The sequence below is a fragment of the Olea europaea genome, unplaced genomic scaffold, assembly GCF_002742605.1.
Source record: "Olea europaea var. sylvestris unplaced genomic scaffold, O_europaea_v1 scaffold2526, whole genome shotgun sequence".
NCBI lineage: Eukaryota > Viridiplantae > Streptophyta > Magnoliopsida > Lamiales > Oleaceae > Olea > Olea europaea.
This window is the reverse complement of record NW_019243517.1, coordinates 62,020-83,311: the sequence shown is the minus strand read 5'-3', so window position 1 is coordinate 83,311 and position 21,292 is coordinate 62,020. Positions and strand designations below refer to the sequence as shown.

General features: G+C 38.1%; 1 protein-coding gene across 4 annotated transcripts; it reads right to left on the bottom strand.

The window, feature by feature from the left end:
• Window positions 1-1,418: 1,418 nt before the first annotated feature.
• On the bottom strand, window positions 1,419-19,663 carry LOC111382585 (ubiquitin carboxyl-terminal hydrolase 5-like). Of its 4 annotated transcripts, XM_023006604.1 has the most exons (14): window positions 19,334-19,661; window positions 16,281-16,529; window positions 8,381-8,525; window positions 8,219-8,278; window positions 7,861-7,956; window positions 6,335-6,718; window positions 5,069-5,209; window positions 4,817-4,987; window positions 3,328-3,585; window positions 3,099-3,247; window positions 2,851-3,011; window positions 2,433-2,769; window positions 2,073-2,343; window positions 1,443-1,838 (listed from the first exon to the last, which is right to left on the bottom strand). In XM_023006604.1, the coding sequence occupies exons 1-14, from the start codon at window positions 19,453-19,455 to the stop codon at window positions 1,662-1,664; spliced, it is 2,721 nt and encodes a 906-aa protein (XP_022862372.1). In that variant the 5' UTR covers window positions 19,456-19,661; the 3' UTR covers window positions 1,443-1,661. The 4 variants fall into 4 exon arrangements, with proteins under 4 accessions (XP_022862374.1, XP_022862372.1, XP_022862370.1 ...); XM_023006606.1 differs by having other exon boundaries at window positions 1,419-1,843; window positions 2,433-3,011; window positions 19,334-19,663; XM_023006602.1 differs by having other exon boundaries at window positions 2,433-3,011.
• Between the last annotated feature and the right edge of the window lie 1,629 nt (window positions 19,664-21,292).

Below are 21,292 nucleotides of genomic sequence, written 5' to 3'. Positions count from 1 at the left end.
AATTTCTCATTTATTGTCATATTTTTTCCTCACGGAATATGTCCCTCTCCGATGTTTTCTTCTCTATATATAGAAAAATATTGATCATACGTACATAAAGAATTATGTGTAAGTGTGACTAATTAGTATTTGTAATCTAAGCATCGACCATTTATTATGATCTACTTCGATTAGAAATATTACGCTTCGGATGCTTAATTGGGTCAAGCATACTGTTGACCTCGAAAATTGGTCCTTTCACGTGGCCAACCGAGAGCTATTCCACGTATTCCTCCCTGCGCACAATCAGCGAATGGTCAGACGCACACGGTCGGGACTAGCGAGGGTGGTGGCGACCGTATACACTCCGACAGTCAAGTCAGGTTTAAGTGGCCGGAACAGTACCCAGGGATTGTGCAAATCAATGATAAGGGGGAGGAGAAAATATATAAGCTTGCTATGGAGTGCTATGTAGTAAGAGTTTCATTACATTTACCTCTTGCCAAACTTTAGGTATTTATAGGTGGTATGAGCCGTTGGATGTGGGACGCGTGTATGCATCTGACGATATGAACCATCCGCTCATAGGCGTCAATTAGCCGCATCTGTAGAGTGGACGGACAGCTTGTTTCTTCTGAGTTGAATTGATACAAAGTTGATAAGTCACATCAACTAGTCTCATGAAAACGTCAAATCAATTTAAATCTTAGGTGCAGGAAGGATCTTGGCACAAATCTTTTTCTGAAATTGGCGACTGATCTTCTAACCAGGGTCCACTTGGCCTCGACTTCGGGGGCGAGGTACTTCGATCGGGTCAATAGTAAGGATCACTTGTACTTCGCAACGCTACTAGGTTGCAGAAATTGCTGATATCACTTCTAAAATACTTCGAACGAGTCTTTATCAGGTCGGAATATATGGTGGTGAATGACGTATCAGATCGGATCGTAACACATACATTTATTTTACAACCAAATATGCTCAAGGAAACATCATTGTACTTTCATACTAAATTGCTAATAATTTAATCCTAAAGTGAAATATGATATCAAATGTGCAAATTTATAAAATAATTGCCAGACAAGACGCAGTCTTACGAGTTTGACATTTAGACAATCATCTTCCAATTTTATAGTTGTATGTTGTCTTTTTATCTTCAATTTGCTTGGTACATAAGCCCCGTTCAACATGGCATTTGAAAAATCAGAAACTTTCAAGCCGTTTTTCAACATGTTCGAATAATTTTTTGAAAGTACTCTATTTATTTAAAAAAAAAAAATCGACATAAAATAATTTTCTTAAAATGCACTTTCACAAATAGTAGAAACTCCATCACACGGACCCATAAACTCCTGATTTTACCATGGTAAATTAGACTGCAGAATGAAAAATTAAAGAGGATGAAGTTGAAAGATAATCTATTATTCTATCTAATCACGTCTAATAATTATATCTCACATATAAAAACAAAAAGCTAAAACCAAACTAGTTGAAGTACGATAATTCATCAAATTCTTATATTCATACCGAGTCACCAAATGCAAAATCTTATCCGAGATAACTGTTCTATCCTATGATACATCTATGTAACCTCAGAATTTCTATGGATTATAAAGGTCTAAATATTTTGTAATAGAAATATAACACTTTCACTATAAACAGATGATGTCCACCTCGATTTATCAGTTATGGGAGTTCTGGCATTCAACGGTGTAGTATGCACCATTACTTACAGAAGATTTATCTAAATATACCCTTCTGTAGAATAGCACATACGCAGCGGCTGATTTTACGTCTTCTTCGTTGATTACTGATATGTGATTGTCGTCAAAGTTATACCACCTATTTTCGTCAAGAAGCTGCGCTGGATAGATTGAATGTAAAATATTAGGAATCTATATTCGGAGAGATATCAGAAATATTAAAACGTAAATAATGCTACCTGTACACATTGAGTTACATAATGGTTTACTTACAAATGATTTGTCACAAAGAGCATGGTGAAGTTTTTCTACTATTATTATTTTATTGAAGAAATTCTGATACAACATGTAGCACAACTGTTGAAGCGTTATGGAAAGAATATGGCATACCTTAATATGTGCTGTATAGTGCCCACTTCCCATGCTACCGTAATGATTTGTCAAGGCGTAGAGTTCATAGATCTGACAGGGGGAGTTCTTGTTGGCTATGTAATTTGTCAAATCGAAGTCGTGAATAGGAAAATTTACAAATGTGTCTAGCTTATGCTTTATCGATCTGCTGTAATAGAACCTTTTTAGATGTATAACCAGCACTTCAGGAAGCCTCCAAAGATCCAGCTTCTTGCTTGCTTGGCGCCTCTCCTTGCACTCGGGACAATACCTTCTCGCAAAGATGGGCAACTTAGAGTTAAAGACAAGATACATGTAAAGTATAGGGAATCGTGTCAAAATAGTAAAGAAAAATCTTACCACATGTCTTCAGGGACCAATGGCTCTTCCCGTAGAAAAGCTTCCAAACAAGTGTACAGTGAGAGAGGTTCAGTTCGAGCTTTCTTGCTTACATGCCCATATTTACAAACTTCTGGCAAGGTTTCTAAGTGGCTGGTATCGTAAGTTCCCAAAAGCTTTTGCGACCAATCAGCAAATATAAGGATTGACATAGATGATGATGATAACTTAACCACCATATCTTCACCCACAGTTAAATCTACGCAAGCATTATTTTCATCGACCAACTGCAATGGAAGTCTCTGGAAGGTTACTGGTTTTAAACTGCCACCGTAGGATTGTCTTGCATCAGCACCATCTGAATTGGCACAAAATTCAGTAGATCTAGCGACATGAGATTGATTTGAGGTTGCCACTGGTGCATAAGAACAATTTATACCTGGATATTCTGCGTTATTTTTTCTTAACATGGGCGAGAGCATTTTGTTAACCATCAGCTGGATATCACCTCTAGTTATGGTATCATCACATGAGATGGGAGAAACCAGAGGAGTTCCATAAGGCGTCCACCCCATATTGCTTTGAGAATTACCAGCGCCCCTAAAAAACATAAGATGGAGAAAACGGATTATCCTAAAATAGCCAGTGAAGCACTTAGGATTACATGCAAGGAGTAATTCTGCTTACTGCTCTCCACGGCGGTGTATCAATTGAAGAAACTTTGTTTTCCTCAGGTCTTTTGGTATCTTGTAGGCAGCAAGGTGATCATCATCTTTTATGGATGACAGCAATATCAATGGATCCTCCAAAAACCGGTAAATCAAGTGGCCTCTTATCTACGAGCAACACAAAGTAATAATTAGTTAGAAGTATTGAGCACGAGTTTTCCAAGAATTATTCGATTTACTCTGCAGACCTCAGCAAGCAGAAGCTTCTCATTGAGTTGCAAGGAACAAGCATTGCTCAGTGCTTGGATCAAATCCCTGCAACGACCCTGCTTTGGGACAGATACAGTACAAGCAGCCGGGAGGGCACTTCCATCACAAGTGAAAACAGTTGCTGTCATGCTACGAGTGATGGTGGATTGAAGTGGCAAGGAAAGATACATGAATGGATCAAATGTAACTGAGACTTTATTACATACAGGACAAACCAGAGTTGACTTGTATTGCCCCTGCAAAAATGTGATTTGCACGTGAATTCCAAAACACCAAGAAGGTAAAAATTTGGTTTCCTTGAGTGGACAGAGACTTGCTCTAGTCTCATTACGGGTTCTCTTGTTCAAATGCCTGCGATGACATGTTTCAAGGGATCTGATTTTCCTTGACTATAATGTACGGTTGATTTTACCAAGTGTTTTACGGAAAATTCTGCCAAGTGTAATTGTCAGATTTTTGTTTTCCAGGTCCAGCAAAATCACTGCTCTTCCTAGTCTTTTATAAACAAGTCAAATGTGGTCTTCTCTAACATTTGACTAATGAACAAACTACGCAGTAAGATGAAGTACCAACAGAGTGTAAAAATGAAACAAGTCATTTCCAGAGGCCATGCTTCAAACATTGTGAAGGAAAATTATAGTTTCATCCTCTTTCCCCAGCTTTTTTAAACAAAAAGATAATTCAAATTGAATTAAAATAATACATTAAAGTGTATGTGCATGTTTGGTAGCAATTTTTCACCCCAAAAAATCAATTTTTGTGCCGTTATTTCACTATTCCAGTAACCATTTTTGACTTCTTCACTCATAAGTAGAACCCATTTTTCTTTCTAATAGTAAAAAAATCAATTCTCATAATACTACCGAACAAACCCTACGTCTAAGTGCCACTGGCTTTCCGACTGAGCAATACAATTGTATATTTATCTTATTCGTTGCAATACAGCAGCATTATATGCATGTACTAGACATTGGCAGATTATCATACAGCTATGCAGTCCAAAGGCATCCAACAATCTCTCACCATGTAATAGAAAACAACATAAAACCGATAAAAGTTACTGCATAAATAAGAGATATCATTGAACAATACTTTAGCTCCCCCTATAAATGAAGTTTAACTGCTAAGGAAACCAACATTTCAAATGGGTATCGAGCAACAAATAGTTTGTGAATGAAAGGGACCTCCAGCATGGAACTGCTGGTTTATATTTTAGAAGTCCCTTGATTACTATATTATGTATTTCTAGATATCACAAAATTTTCATGAATTGATTTTTTCTACGAATGACGTCATTCCTTAGATATATTTTTCTAATCCAGTGGGTTAAATGAACCCAATTAACAACAAAACTGTGTTAATAGAGCATCAAATAGCTATGACTTCTTTCAATAGCATGACTAACTAAAAAATATGTAGGATTATTCCACTATCTTAGTTCCATACAATCATCAATGTGATACTTACTTGACACACATCCACAATTATGGAATCATTACGAGCAATGTGATTTGCCCAATACTCATCAGCAACTTCTTCATCAGGTCGACCATCTGCATCTCTAGATTTAATATATGGTTTGTGTTTAACACGATTTAAATCTTCATGTAGTCCATCTAACAAAAATGCAAGGAGCTCCTGCACAGAAGAGATTAATAATTCTTATCTTTACCAATTAACACAGCTTTAAGTCATGAAACTTCATGTGAAGAACTAAACCTGAGAATCATGTTGACTACATCCACTAAATTGCGGTGCAAAGCGAGCAAGCTTTGCTTTAAATGATCTAGGGACAACTGGAGTTCGCCCTGGTGCCCACAATTTTCTAAGCAACTCACCAAATGCTAAAGCAAGCTCACCCTGCATATTAAAATAAAAATCAGAAAAATGAAAGCATATTCAAAAATTAATCATGTTTACAGCTCAAAACACTCTAGCAGGTGACTTTCCAGGCATTTCATATACATCAGTAATAAGAAAAACAAGTTTAATTCAAAATGCCAGGCATGTGCCTCAAACATGCTGCAGATAGTTAAATGACCAGTCCAGGACTAGTATACAGTAGATTAAAATTTGCCGTTTCAACCTCTGACCAAAACCCAAATTTAAAACTCTATGATCTGCCTATATTTAATGGACAAACAGTAGATGTGTCGACTAAAATATTATGCTGGAATAAAGGAAGCTTTAATTGCACAACTTCTCACACAAACAAAGCCAATAATGGCAGGTCAGAAAAGTTCTTATAGCTTATTGCATGATTTGTATATGAGACCGTCAATTACTTCTCTGTTAGAGCAACAATCTCAAGTCACACATGAGTGGGTCAAGGCAAAAAGGATAAAATAAGACAACTTTTCTTATTAACGCAAAAGACGAGACTCATTATTCTTTTCTTCATACCATTTATTTTCATAACGTCAAGCTAAGATGTGTTATCGAGCAGGCAAGGCTAAAACAAATATTTGTTGAATAAGGCTAAATACTTGCCAGCTCTCATAGCGAGGCCTTTCTTATTGGATTGAAGCCAACACAAGATAAGCGATTGCCTGACTTTATTTTCTGAGTCCCTCAAGCCCCCTATTGATAAAATAGAAAGGGGAAAGGCACCAGATGCCGGTGCATACCTCTATCTTGGTATAGCTAAAAAGTACAAACATAACTTATAGGTATTCAAACAACCTAGTTATCGCATATAACTTAGACAAATCATCATTTGAGATCAACCCATCAAACAGAACACAAGTAAAAGGGAATTCTACAAGCCTCGGCGGTTGTTTTGCAAGAGCAAAATGACATGCCGCATGGCATGGAATGATAAATAACCATGGAGGGAGCAAAGAAAACACGTTTCTTCCAAAATTATTTAATAATTCTTGTCTAACAAAACAGTTCGCAACTTTTTGCATGGATTTGTCTGATATGACACTGTTTACCCATCTAAACGAATGTAATAATCATGTCATTATCGTGAGTGAAACTTACAACCATGCCCAACGGATTCTGACGGTTTATTTCTTGATGGTAATTGTCTCGAAAATAACGTGCAAATTCAGGGGTATGAACGAGACATTGTATTGCACAATTCATAAAGCAAGTATTTCCCAGATTCAACAGTCCAGTAAGACCACAAGAAGACCCTCTTGTAATAACACTACTTGATCCGTATGCCTTCTCAACATTTGTATTCTGCAACGACTCTAAGTTACCATTTCGTGATAAATATCTGTTCGCATAAAGACCGCCTGCAGTTAACGAACTAGACTGTGAAGCAGCAACAACTAAGATCCCATTGTCTGCAGATCCATTCTCCTGGACAGAACCCACGCAATGACCAGAGTTACCATTGATAACCTCCACTAAAATCTGCTTTGGGTCATTGCACAGCAAAGGAAACGTGGAATGTCAGAACAATCTACAGCATCACACACACACACATATGCATGTGTATATGCTACAGACCACGCAAAATTGTCAATTGAAAGAATAAGTGAAAAACAAGTGACTAAACATGAATATCTCTGAATCAAGAAAACCTAGCAAAAAGTATTCAGGCAAACAAAGAAATGCAGTTACCATTAAGTGGCTATAATTACCTCTGACTCAAAATCAAATTAAGGAAGGTAAGGAATAGAGTTCAAGAACAAGTAAACCAAGTCATCAAGTATTACACTAAATAATGTGACATAAGCATGATGAAACTGATACATTAGTGGGACTGCTAAAATGGCATATAACTGATTCAGTTGATACAAAAGCAGGTTAGGTTTCTATATTCTAAAAACTAATCGTAACAAACTTTCAGAATTATAGATCAAATGTATATTTATTTCAGGCTGAATGAAGTCCTATTCATAATAATTATTGAAATCAATTCCTTCTACAACCAATTACTTTTCTATTTTACAAGAATAAGATTACACATAATTTAGGATTTGTTTGAGCCCCATTGTTTGGAAGATAGATTTTATAATAGTGATTTTTTTGTAGAATGCATGAATAAAAAGCATGGAAAAGTTTTGGAATTATGTGTAAAATTATTTTATCGGAAGAATGTAGGGTTAAAAATGATTTTAGAAAAAAAAATGAGTTTTAAAGTATGGATCTCAAACAAGGGCTTAGAACATCAACAAGCGAGAATGGCTAATGAAAATGAGCCAACAATGTGAGTTGGTTCAAACACAGATACCATATAACATATTTGCACCAAATGTTAACTTAACCCTGTTTAAGCCCCATTCTTTCCACAAAAATACATTTTTAAACAGTGTTTTGACATCATTTCAACCACATTTTTCAATAAAATAATATTACACGCAAATTCAAAACTTTTACTTATTTTTAAACTATTTATTTTCCATCAATACACTATTCCAAAATTCATTTTTCTCCCAAAATGGGGCTCAAACAAGGGCTTAACTACAAGATGTGATACCGTCTCTGTAGCAGAAATGGCACTCAATGAGACCAAAATGGTAGTACCAAAAAACAGAAAAAAAAGAAACACTCACATCCTGATCCATTTGTATATTTGCGCCATCAAGTGTCTTTTCCATGTCATTCATCAAAGAATACTTCTGACAACCATAGTAGTCCCAAAAATATACCTATGCAGGAGAAAAAACTTAGCTTCCATTTGGCAAATTTTATAACTGTTTATAGAGGGGAACAGTAATGGGTTCCATGAAGTAAGTAGATAATAAATGAGTAATAGTTATGAACGTGTGGTTGAAATTAACATTTGACTTTGACTGAATTTATCAATCATTTATAACTTGGTTGCCAAACGGAGGCTTAGTTATAAAATAACTTCATGTTTTTAAAGAAAAAATGGAAAGGTAACAATAACAAAATTGAGGAATTCTTTACTTGCTTAGGTTTAAGATCAAATATCTCACAAGCTTTTCTGTGAAGTCCACCGATGGTTTCCTGTCAAAAGAAATTCAATCCCTCTAATATTTTTAATTATCCACAGATGGGAGATGTCGATAGTTATTTTCCAGGAAAAATAAGGGAACACATTGATCAAACCTTTTTGCTAATTCTTATTGTAGATCGATCACCTTTAGGCATCAGATGCAATTGAAGCCGTAATGGATAAACTTCTATGGACAATTCTGTTTGAGAAAGACCAGAGTCAATTACTTTTCGAGCCAATACGGGGCCACCTCCATACCTAAACCAAGCAAACACAGATTTTAACGCCTTATTAGGACATCTGAATTCATTAACCCAGCAACTAAGAAAAGGTAATTGTTTCTTCTCTTGGATTAAACAAATTAGAATCCAACTTCATTGGGAAGTTGCTTTAAACGATTAAAACAATCCTTCAATTTTAAATGTTTCAAAGCTTCTGTTACAGTTCTACAATGGAACAGCTTTTGATGCAGGAACACACAAATTGATAAAGAATAATAAGAAGAAAGGGGAATCACAGGGAAGAATTGAGGGCAAAAGAAATAATCTTATTCATATAATACAAGTATTTCTAAACATTGCCCTAAGCCCCTTTATATAGAAAAGGACTTTGAAATTAAATAAACTTCTTATCTAAAGAAACTTGAAAATAAAAGATAACATTGTCAAATAAAACTATTATAATTTAGATATACTAGAATTCTACTGATTATTAGTCTCTCGCCTTTAATAGACTTTTAATTGTTTCCTTGTTGCATCATTCCTCCCCGGTTGAAAAGAACTTGACTCCGATGAGGTATAGTCCAAGTAAGCATCCAAAAGCTTTGGATCCAATTAACGAAATTCTTCTTCATTAATCCACGTAGCATCACTAAGCGGACGATCTTTCCAACGCACAAGAAACCTACGAAAACCCCCATTTTGGGATGCAATGATCTCATCGTCGAGCACCTCATCAACAATATCCTGATGTGAAAATGTGGTAATGGGGGCTCAAGGGAGCGGTTGAGAAACTTGTCCTGCAGACATGTTAGAAGACAAAATCTGAGGCTCGAATGTGCCTCGATAAAGATATAAATCTGTTATATTGAAATCTGGACTAATATTTAAGTGCGTTGGCAAATCAATTAGATAAGCATTAGTTCCAAGCCTTTTAATAACAGGGAAAGGGCCAAGTGATCTAGCATAAAGTTTTTTTGCAGCATGTTTTGGAAAACGTTCAGGTGCAAGTCTTATCATAACAAAATCGCCAATCTTAAACTCTTTATGCCTACGATGTGCATCAGCTGTTAGTTTATAGTGGTCATTGCTTAAAACAATTTTTGTTTTAATCTCTTCATGTAAGGTGCGAATATGATCAGCAAAAGATTGCGCAGATGCAGCAGGACGAGAATCAGTAGGTAACGGAACGAGGTCCAGTGTTTGACGTGGGGAGAAACCTCGAACAATCTCAAATGGGCTATGACCGGTAGACCTATTAACAGAATTATTGTATCCAAATTCAACGGTAGGCAATACCAAATCCCAATTACCCGGTTTGTCCCCAACTAAACAACGAAGCAAATTACCTAAACTACGATTTACTATTTCTGTTTGACCATCTATTTGGGGGTGGAATGCTGATGAGAACTTAAGAGTTGTCCCAAACAATTTCCATAGAGTTTTCCAAAAGTAACTAACAAATTTAACATCTCTATCAGAAACAATAGTGATTGGCAGTCCGTGTAGGTGAACAACCTCTTTGAAGAATAACTTAGCGATATATGATGCATCAGTAGACTTGGAACATGGAATGAAATGGGCCATCTTGGAGAATCTATCCACGACAACGAAAATGGAATCATGACCTCTTGCAATTTTAGGCAAGCCTAGGACAAAATCCATACTAAGGTCACGCCAAGGAGTATGAAGAACAGGTAGGGGAGTATACATCCCCGTGTTTTGACGTTGGGCCTTACCCAACTGACACGTGCGATACTGAGACACAGTGCGAGCCACATCCTTTTTAAGGGAAGGCCAATAAAATCTATCCTCAACTAAGGAGACAGTTTTATCACGACCAAAGTGACCTGCGAGACCTCCAGTATGGAGTTCCCAAATAAGGAACTCACGAAGTGAGGTGTGAGGAATACACAACTTGTTACCTTTAAAAAGATAACACTCTTTAACCAAGAAAGCAACATGATTACGAGAGGAGTTAGATACTAGGTCTTGAAAAATGAGACCAAAGTCGGGACAACTAGGATATTCATCTTTTAAACGTTCAAATCCGACCATCGTAGTACTCATAGTTTGGAGTACAATAGTAATACGGCTAAGAGCATCCGCCACTTTGTTATCGACCCCAGCTCGATGGTGGAGAATAAATGTATATTCTTGGAAAAACTCTACCCATTTAATGTGTCTATCACTCAAATTACGTTGGGAATTGAGATAGCAGAGGGCTTGGTGATCGAAGTAAAGGATAAACTCTGAGGCAATAAATAATAACGCCAATGACGAAGAGTTTGGACGACAGCATAGAATTCTTTGTCATAAGTAGAATACTTCTGCCGCGCCTGATTTAATTTCTCGCTACAATAGGCAATAGGGTAACCCTCTTGACTTAATACACCACCTATACCGATACCAGAAGCATCACATGCCACTTCAAATAGTTTAGAAGGATCAGGGTGGCGTAAAACGGGAGCTTCAATCAACTTTTGCTTAATTGTGATGAAGGCTTTTTTTGCGGATGGTGTCCAATGGAAATCCCCTTTTTTCATACATTCAGTAATAGGGGCAGTGATAGAACTAAAACCTTGAATGAATCGTCTGTAGAACGAGGCTAATCCATGAAAGCTACGGGCCTCAGTCAAAGTTGTAGGTTCTGGCCAATCACGAATTACAGAGATTTTAGCTGGATCAGCCGAAATTCCCTGGGCAGAGATAATGAAACCTAAGAATAAGACTTGTGATTGTAGAAAGGAACACTTCTTAAGGCTAGCATACAGTTTGTTAGAACGAAGTGTAAGAAAGACTTGTCTAAGGTGATCTAAGTGGTCCTCTCGCGACTTATTGTAAATCAATATATCATCAAAATAGACCACGAGAAATTTTCCAATGAAAGGTCGGAAGACGTGAGTCATCACCCTCATAAAAGTGCTAGACGCATTAGACATCCCGAAAGGCATAACTAGCCACTCGTTTAAACCATCCTGCGTCTTAAAGGCTGTTTTCCATTCATCCCCTGGTCTAATCCTAATTTGGTGATATCCACTTCGTAGATCTATTTTAGAAAACCATAAGGATCCCACTAACTCATCCAGCATGTCATCGTATGGGAAATCGATATTTTATAGTAATTTTGTTAATGGCATGACTATCGACACACATACGCCAAGATCCGTCTTTTTTGGGAGTAAGTAGGACGGGGACTACACAAGGACTAAGGCTATGACGAATAAAACCTTTAGATAGTAATGCCTCAACCTGTTTATTTAGCTCGACCCATTCCGCAGGATTCATCTTATAGTGAGGGCGATTTGGTAATTGTGATCTCGGGACCAAGTCGAGTGCATGTTGAATATCACGAATGGGAGGGAGTTCATCAGGTAGGTCATCTGGCATGACATCGCTAAACTCCTCTAACAATGGAGTGGTAACAAGGAGGCGATCAGAGTTTGCTTCAGTAGTAGGTTGGGAACATGCTTTGGTAACTAACGCAAACATCAACCCGGTGTCGTGCACCTCAAGCTCAAAGGCCTTATGGAACAAGACCTGAATTCGGTTCTTTGTACTTGTAGCACAAGTGGGTGTTGTTTTAGGCGGTGGTCTCTTTGGGGGGTCAAATGGTTTGGCTGAAAGAAGCCGAATGGGTTTGCCATTATGGACAAACTCATAAGTGTTATCACGCCCGAAGTGCTTAACATCATGATCGTAGAGCTAAAGGCGACCCAAAAGGACGTGAGCAACATCCATAGGTAGAATGTCACAGTAAAGGTCTTCTGAGTATGGGCCAAATGTAAGGGATACAAGACAACGATGAGTGACAGGCAAAGAAGTCCTATCGACCCATGCCACCTTAAAAGGGCGAGGGTGGGGTTCGGGCTTGAAGCCGAATTTGGTTACCGCTGAGGTGGAAACGACGTTCATGGTACTACCCCCGTCAATTACTAATTTGCAAGAACGAGAGTTACACAGTATGTACGTGTGGAATATTGATGTCCTTTTCCAAGAATCAGAGTCAACAGGGGTGGAGAGGATGCATCTCATGATCGAGACAACAACCTCATCCTCCACGTGACACTCAAGTTGTTTGAGGTCCTCATCAGAATGGTCAATAGGATCGACTGTAAAACATTCATCGATTTCCGATGTTGGAAGTAGTGGTTCTTGATTAACAGTAAGGGTACGATGAGGGCATCGAGATGCTATATGACCTCGATTCTGACAATGATGACACACGATTGACGGGTTAGCGATACGGGAAGAAGCAAAAGAAGAAGGTTGATTCTTATTGATATCCTGGGAAAGTGAAGGTGATGATGACGAAGACCCGACAACTTTGCAAGATTGGGTTGATGCTGGAATACTACCAGGAGTGGAGGATGGGTTAGGACGGGGTTGGCGAGGGTCCACAAAGTTCGAAAGGCCCCTTCGAGTGTATGGTGCTCGAGAGTACCTCTCATACTCGAGGGCTTTGTGATAGGCGTCCTCTAGGGAAAAGGGACTGGGCACGGTGACGTGGTGTTTGAGGTCGGGGCTTAGGCCAGTAAGAAATCGAGTAACAGTGACATTCTCGGGTTCATAAAGACTGGAACGATGGAGCAACTCATCAAAACGAGATCTATAGTCAGACACGGTCGAGGAGTTTTGTCTATGGTTAAGCAAACGCTCTAGAATCTGAGATCGATGGAATGGTGGGACATACTTTTCTTTCAGTTTTGTTTTCATTTTCGCCCGTAGGGTGATAGATTGTCCTAAATGTTCGAGGTTTCGTGTCAAGTTTTGCCAATAGGGTTTAGCAAATTTGGTGAGTTTCATTTTGGCGAAGCGAAGCCGCTGATAATCTGGCATGTGATACCAATCGAAGTATTCTTCGATGGAGTCCAGCTAATCTAAAAAGGCTTCGGGGTCTAGACGGCCATCAAATTCGGGAGCATCTACTTTAATGTTTCTAGACATGTCATCAGCAAGGTCCCTATGTCGATCAAAATGTGGGGGGCGGGGTTCAGGGTGAGTATTATATTGGACACCAGGTTCCAGATATTCAGGAGTGTGCGTTGTGAATAGGATGCTATATCGTAGGGGATTCCCCTCTCGGTGGAATGACAGGAGCCTGCTGAGCAGTGTTATGAATGTTCTGACCTATGGTCGAGGATTCAGAAAAATTATCTGCGGGGCGTTTTTCAGGATTTCGATGTAAATGATAAAATCTTTAAGTTCAGCAAAATCAGCCTTCATAGATGCTAAATCAGTTGAAAGATTGGCAACTTGCTGAGATAATACTTCGTGTGAGTGTTTTAAATCTTTGAGATTCATTTGTATTGATTTGAGAAAAAAAAATTTTTTTTTTTAACTTGGAACGAATGCAGCACTACGTAAAAGGCAAAGTACTTGAATAATAGCAAAGTTTCAATAAAAGCAGAAGGAAATCCTTACCAAAACACAAGGGAAGAACCGGCCACAGGCTTTTCACAAGATGGCAGGACTCGCTGCAGCAGTGGTGGAACGGAGATGGTGATAGCAAGAGCAGTGACCAGACTGGGGCCAGTAACAGTTGTGAAAGACTTCGAGCGGAGTGGAGTGACGAAGATGAAAATATAATGAAATTGTTGTACCTTTGTGGTGATGATGGCGACCGAACGCATGGAGGACTTGACCGTGACAGGAGCGGCGGAGATTCCGAATTTGATTGGTGGAGCAGTGGCGGGTTTGAGTGTCTGGAGCCGAAGTGGTTGGCACAAAGTGGCAGGAGGCAGTTTATGGATTTGAGAGGGGAAAACGATAACTTTAGTGGTGTGATAATCTTCCCTGTGCGACGAGGTGGTGGTGGTTATGGATGTTTAGGAAATAGATGATAGTGGTAGACTGGGGGAGTGGTTTGGTAGCGGCGAAAAATGGAGAAACCATCAATGGTGTTAGCCAGCGACCGAAACGGGGTTAGAGTTGCAGGAACTTGTAGCTTTGCAGGCGGCGAAGTGAGCGGCTGACGGTGAGATTGTCTTGGAGTCTTGGATTCAATTTGTCGGGGAAGTAAGGAGATAATAATTGGTTAATGGGTTGGGCTAGGGTAATTTAGATATGGGTTTAATTGGGCTGTTGGATTTTGACAAATTGGGTTAGTGGGTTGGTATGACAGATTAAGGTTTGGGCTTGGGGAAATTAGCGATGGGTAGGTAATATAGGGTGACTTTGGTTGAATAGCAACAGTTGTGACATATGAAGCAGCAATATGAGGAATAATCGACAATAAATTGTACTACTCTTTTTTTTTCAGAATATCTAATGCAACTACTATTGACCGGTGAACAGTTCCTTTTTTTTTTTTGGATTTTTTTTTTTTTGAAACTAAGAACAAAGAACTAAAAGGAAAACTTAAAACTGCTGCTGTGATAAATGCTCTTCCTCTTTCGTTTTGTGCTGTTCAAGGGCTGCCGTATGTAATGGTGGTTATTGGTGTTTAATGGGCGGTGGAAGGGTGGCTGTATATGAAGGTAGATGGAAACGAGGTCAAGGATTGTGGATGATTTTGTGGCCAAAGGAAACGAGCTTGCTCTGATACCAAATTGATGCGGGAATACACAAATTGATAAAGAATAATAAGAAGAAAGGGGAATCACAGGGAAGAATTGAGAGTAAAAGAAATAATCTTATTCATATAATGCAAGTGTTTCTAAACATTGCCCTAAGCCCCTTTATATAGAGAAGGACTTTGAAATTAAATAAACTTTTAATCTAAAGAAACTTGAAAATAAAAGATAACATTGTCAAAATAAAACTATTATAATTTAGATATACTAGAATTCTACTGATTATTAGTCTTTCGCCTTGAATAGACTTTTAATTGTTTCCTTGTTGCATCAGCTTTACTTCAGTTTCGGCACAACATTAATGGACATGTATCTGTCTTGCTCTAAACATTGTTAAAGGTCAAATGGACATAATGCTGGTGTTACAGCCATTAGTAAAACTTCATGCTGAAAATAGGTGAACCGAGCCAAGCCAAGCCAAGCCTGATGGGCTTGCCTCACTTTCCAACCCTAGGCTGCAGAGAATAAAAACTGTTTGCTGATTATATACTTCAAAGTTCGGTGCTTAATGTGGGAAAAGGGTCCCTAGCTTCAGAGGAATTCAGTGAGAAAGGAAAAAGGTGCGTGGGGATTGATCCTCTTTATTTAATGTATGTGGTTTGGAAGAAACATAACATGACAGCTTTAAATGAGGAAAATGCACTTCCCAAGATTGAAGGGTGTATTGATTTCCTTTTGCTTTTATGGAGTTAATTCCAATGTCTACCCATACCTGGACTCCACAAGATTTAACTAGTACGCCTTCTTCATATGATTCTTGTTCTCAGGTTCTTCCCTTTCTAATCAGTGATCAGAATAGGTTATCCATCTTTCCACAAGTGAGTAGTGTGATCGTGTGAGTTTCAGTTAAGCTGGGTTTGGGTCAAAACTGAGAATGGTCTAGCAATATTCCCCCCTATCCCGCCCCCCGCCCCAGTCACGCAGCAAGCTCTTGTTTAACTTTCCTGATCAAGCAGAATTTCAACAATTCATATGACAGTACCAAACTTGGATGCATTTTATTTTAGAACTGCATAAGAAGACAACTTGAGGAAGAAAAATCAGACATGACACCCGCTAGAGGAAGTGAACATTTTATAAACTAATGAAATTAGTTTTTGTCAAATAATTCATTATATATAATTAATTTAGCAAACTAGAGGAGATGGACACGAAACCTGTTACTAAATCAAAAAAGGAATGCCCTGGCATCAGTCCACAAAAATTTCATTTCTACTCACCATGAATATAATTGATTCCAAACTCCTTCAGGAAGCAATATATAATCTGTGCCTTCAACTAAGGCATCTTGAAGCTCAATAGCCTTAGCAGAATCCTCAGATGCTGTTTCATAAATCAAATCTGAATTTTCAATGCTTGGAGGCCTCATCATTGCACTTGAACCAGAATTGTGATGCTCAGAGATAGATCCATTTTTCATAACACTTGTTCGGCTTTGATTTACATATTTGAGCCAATCTTGCCACCATCTGTTAGCATCGTTAATAAGTAAGTCTCAAAGAAAATAATGGTTCTATACATATTTTTACCCAAAATGAACAAATAAAAGGATTGATAAATCTTCAAAAACATGAAGATTGGGTAACGTGTGATTGAGGAAAACATATTCAAATTTGGGTTGTGCTAGGATTCAATTTTCTTGCTTTAATTTTTTCAGTTTATGCTAATTAATTTCTGTTGTTTCTTCATAAATGTAAACATGTTTATTATTTTGTTTTCTTGAAAAATATTTTATATGGAACAGAATCTTGTTACCATATATAATTACTTCAATGCAACCTTGACCAATCTTATTAGAACAACAATTTCCAAGCATTTTACGAAGTTCAAAATCTTAGTTATTTTTTTCTCAAAAACCAATTTTCATTTGGCCAATCCAAACGCTATTTCTCGTTTTCAATTTTTAGGTAGAAAACTGTCTATGTAGTTAAAGTTGAAAACAGTTTCTGTAAAATAATAATAATAATAATAATAAATAAAAAATAAAGATAAAAATAAAAAAAATAAAAAAGAAGAAGAAGAAGAAGAAGAAGAAGAAGATTAGAGTGCGTTTGGTTTGTCATTTTGAGGCAATTTTCAGTTTTCAAAAACACTCAAAACGTGTTTGGTATGTTATTTTCAAAAATGCGGTTTTGAAAAGAAGGAAAATTTTATAACACAAAACTCAAAATGACTTTTTGACGTTTTGAGTGTTTTCGAAAAAAAAAAAAAAAAATTAAAACCAAACTCAAAATGACTTTTTGACGTTTTGAGTGTTTTCGAAAAAAAAAAAAAAAAAATTATAACACAACTCAAAACGACTTTTTGACTTTTCAAGTATTTTTATTGAAAACACTCAAAAAACTCAAAATAAGGAATATGAGCTTAAAATTTTCCCAAATTAAAATAATTAATAAAATCACACAAAACTTACTCAAATACAAATACCCCTCTCCCTCTCTCTCTCTCTTCCCAAGCTCTTCCAAAATGTCATAAAACTATTTTTAAAGTTTTTAAACCAACCGCATATTTTAATTTTTTGTTTTGAGAACAGTTTCCTAGAATGAAAAACCGAACACTTTTTTTGCAACCTTAAAATAATCCCTGAAAGCAAAAAAGGGAAAATGAATTCAAAATTCAAAATAGAAAACAGAAACGCAAACCAAACACGCCTTAAATTTTGGGGAACTATAACCCATATATGGCCTCCATTTTTTAAAATTCATTTTTTTACTAAACTCGTTTTCAATAACACATTTCATCGGACCCACTACTTTTATCAACTTTTCAACCATATATTTTATCAATTTTTATCCCAAAAAAAAAAAATCTGATTTTTATCCAAACCAAACATGAGCTACATTGAATCCAGCTGATTTTTTATTTTTAATATTTTTTTTTTTTGGTAGTTTTTCTATCTGGTTAACAAAATTCGTCAAACTAAAATGACTAAGAATGTAATATTATGAAGAGAGAGTAAAAACTGTTGTAAATATAATTTGACTCAAAAAGTTTCTGTTCCAGATTTTATGAGGAAAAATAACTGGGACGAGAAGGGGGAAAAGGAAGAAAGAGATGCACTTTTCCAACACGCGACATTCCCTTTTAAAACCAGCTTCCATTTCAAATCAAGAGATATACTATACTGTTGAATATCTCCTCATTCTCACATGGCCCAAGGAAATAGACTTGGATTGAGTACGCCAAACGCGGAATGACTATAAACTTATCAAATTTATGCTTAATTAAATGCAATCTTGGTAATCTTCTTAAGGCATTGAAAAATACCCAAATGAATTAGCTTTGCTATCATTCTCCCCTTAATTGAGCATTAATTGTAATGATGATCATCACTCTAAATAGAAAACATATGTTTATCACATCCATATACATATAAAAATACTAATTAACATATAAATACACGTGCCCATCAGAAAAAGGTCAAAAACTGAAACCAGCAATCGAAACTTAAAGATTGGTGATCTCAAAGAGCCATTATGTTAAAATGAAGCATTGACTGAACATAAAATAATAATAATAATAACAATAATAAATTTATAATGAAACCCAAGACTCATGATGAACTTGAAACGAGATTTTGGAAAATTAAAATAAAATAAAGGATGAAATAAGGGTAAAAATAAGCTTGCACATAAAAGAACGGAGAACGAAGATAAAATTGCAAATGGTAAATCATCTAATTCTAAAAGCTCAAATCTATTAGAGAGGGGTCGTGTGTTTTCATTAAGATGTTGCCTTCAACTCGCCCCTTCAAGGATTCATTTTCTGAACAAATGTCAAACATGTGCAAAATTGTTTTATGATACATGGCGGTGAGGCTTGAACCAAGGTGTTTTGCCTTTTTTACCATCTTAATCATCTCATCCAATAGCTTCAGATGTCACTCTTAGATAGGGGTTGCCTATATTCATTTGTATATCATCTTCAATACAGATGAAGTAATAAAAACTTCCACTTTTTATCTATGAAACACACAGCACTCCCTTGCAATGTGTCGGTCAGTCGAGAAATAATTCAGAAGGCACCCTGATTTAGGCAAGTACATCACTCCTAAAACGAAAAAATACAATGGAATCAACAACTGACTTCTTTTCCTACTAACATTGAAGTGGGATCCACTTAAACCCTAACCCTCTTTAATCCATAGCGAACTCCGATTAAATTTTTTAACACAATCCAACATATTTACCAAAAAATAACAATTCACAAAAAAGAACATCGGAAATATCGAAACTAAAGTTAAATAGATCCCATTGATGAGCAAAAATGATACCTCAGCGTGATCAGGTAGAATGTGTCGCCGGCTTTGGTACGCGCTTCGGAAGCCGTAGTAATTTCCCTGATGGTTTGCTTTTCTTCCTCCGGGGTCAGCCGCACCGCCACAGCATCTCCCATTTTACCTTTGCAACACTCCCTCTGTGAAAAACAAAAATTGCACCTTTCGGTCAAAAACTGTTTGAATTTCTAGTCCAGAATTATGGTTTCATTCTAATGTTTGGTCGCAATATGATGGAAGTGAGAATGACGGTGGAAGTTTTGGGGGGTTATAAATCTGCCGCTTCATTTTGAAGTCAGCACTCAGCTGATTCGACGAATTTTCAGGTACGTTTTCTCACTGTTCTTCAGCACATAGCCTCACGCATATATTTCTCCTTTCCGACTTAAGCATCGGAGGGGCGACGAGAACACACCTCGTTGCCTTTGTTTCAGGTATCGGAAGATCACGTTCGTGCTCCTTATCAGTCATCAAGCTCGGGAAATCTGCAGGTACGATTTTTGGTAGCATCATTTGGCGCCGTCTGTGGGAAACGCTACCAAAAGCCATGGTGAACACACGTTCAGGTCTTCCACCAGCAAGCTCATCCGCTCCAAACCAACCCCCTCCTGAGGATATCCCCGTTCCTCAAGAGGAATCATCAGAAGTGCCAGAGCCCTAGCCGGTAGTCGTCACTGCTGGAGCCTTTGAAGAGCTCAGACAACAGGTCGCCACACTGACTCAGCTGCTAAGTCAAAGAAATTCGCATCCGTCACCTACACCAGCACCCCAGGTGAGTTTTATGGCTGATGCTCGAGCTCGAGCTCAAACACATGCCCCTGACAATGGCGGAGCAGGGGCCTCGGGTAAACCACATGTGACCTCGGCCTCGAGATCAGTGACCATGGATTCCGGGGAACTCGCTAGGATTATTCAAGAAGGAATTACGGCGGGCCTACTTCAGGGCAACAAAGGGACGACAAGATTCAGTCCCAACACTCCATTTACTTCCGAAATATTAACATTCCCCTTACCAGACAGATTTAAGTATCCTAGGATCAAAGAATATGATGGGACCACCGATCCAATCAATCATCTGAACATATACACGGACCTCATGAATCTACAGGTTGCACCAGATCAGGTGATGTGCAAGGCCTTCCCGCAAACTTGGACGAATGCTGCTAGGGATTGGTTCTCAACCTTAGAGTCCAACTCCATAGCCTCATTCTCGGATTTGGCGGACAAGTTCTCCGCTTTCTTCGCAAGCAGCAAACGCATCAGGAAGACAGCAGCTTTCCTCATGCAACTTAGACAAGGGCAAAATGAGACCCTACGTGACTTCATGACCAGGTTCAACAAGGAAAGACTTCAGATTCCCGACCTACACATAACTGCAGCAGTTTCTACCCTCACATATGCTATAAAGTGCGAGGCTTTCAAGATGTCCTTATCCAAAACTCCGCCGAAGACAGTCACCGAGCTTCTTACCCGAGCTGAGAAGTACATAAATATGGAGGAAACGCTGAACCCGAAAAAGGTTGGAACATCCCATGACAGGGTCGAGCATAAGAGACAGCATGACCCGAACCCCCGTGAAGAACAACATCGGAAAAAATAGAGGCAGGAGGTTCCCCCGACGCCGTTCACACGTTTAAATACGTCAAAAACCAATATATTGATGGAGATCAAGGATATGAAGGAATTGAAGTGGCCTTTCAGAATGAGGTCACCACCCGAATCCAGGGACATGAACAAGTATTGTGATTTCCATCGGGATCATGGGCATACCACGGAGAACTGTAAGGCCCTGCAACGGGAGATTGAAGCCCTTATTAAAAGAGGACTCTTGAGTTCCTACGTCGGTAACGACAAACGGCCGAGGAACGATCGTGGCAGGGAAAAAGTCCCTGAGGCAAAAAGGGATGGTCAACCCACTGCTGGAACCATCAATATCATCATTGGAGGTATTGCCTC

Coding starts and splice junctions, on each gene's coding strand:
- LOC111382585 (XM_023006602.1), bottom strand. CDS start 19,455: ATGGGAGATGCTGTGGCGGTGCGGCTGACCCCGGAGGAAGAAAAGCAA. Junction 5,210..6,334: donor AGAATCCGTTGGGCATGGTT/GTAAGTTTCACT, acceptor TTTAATATGCAG/GGTGAGCTTGCTTTAGCATT. Junction 2,344..2,432: donor TTGGTCCCTGAAGACATGTG/GTAAGATTTTTC, acceptor CTTTGCGAGAAG/GTATTGTCCCGAGTGCAAGG.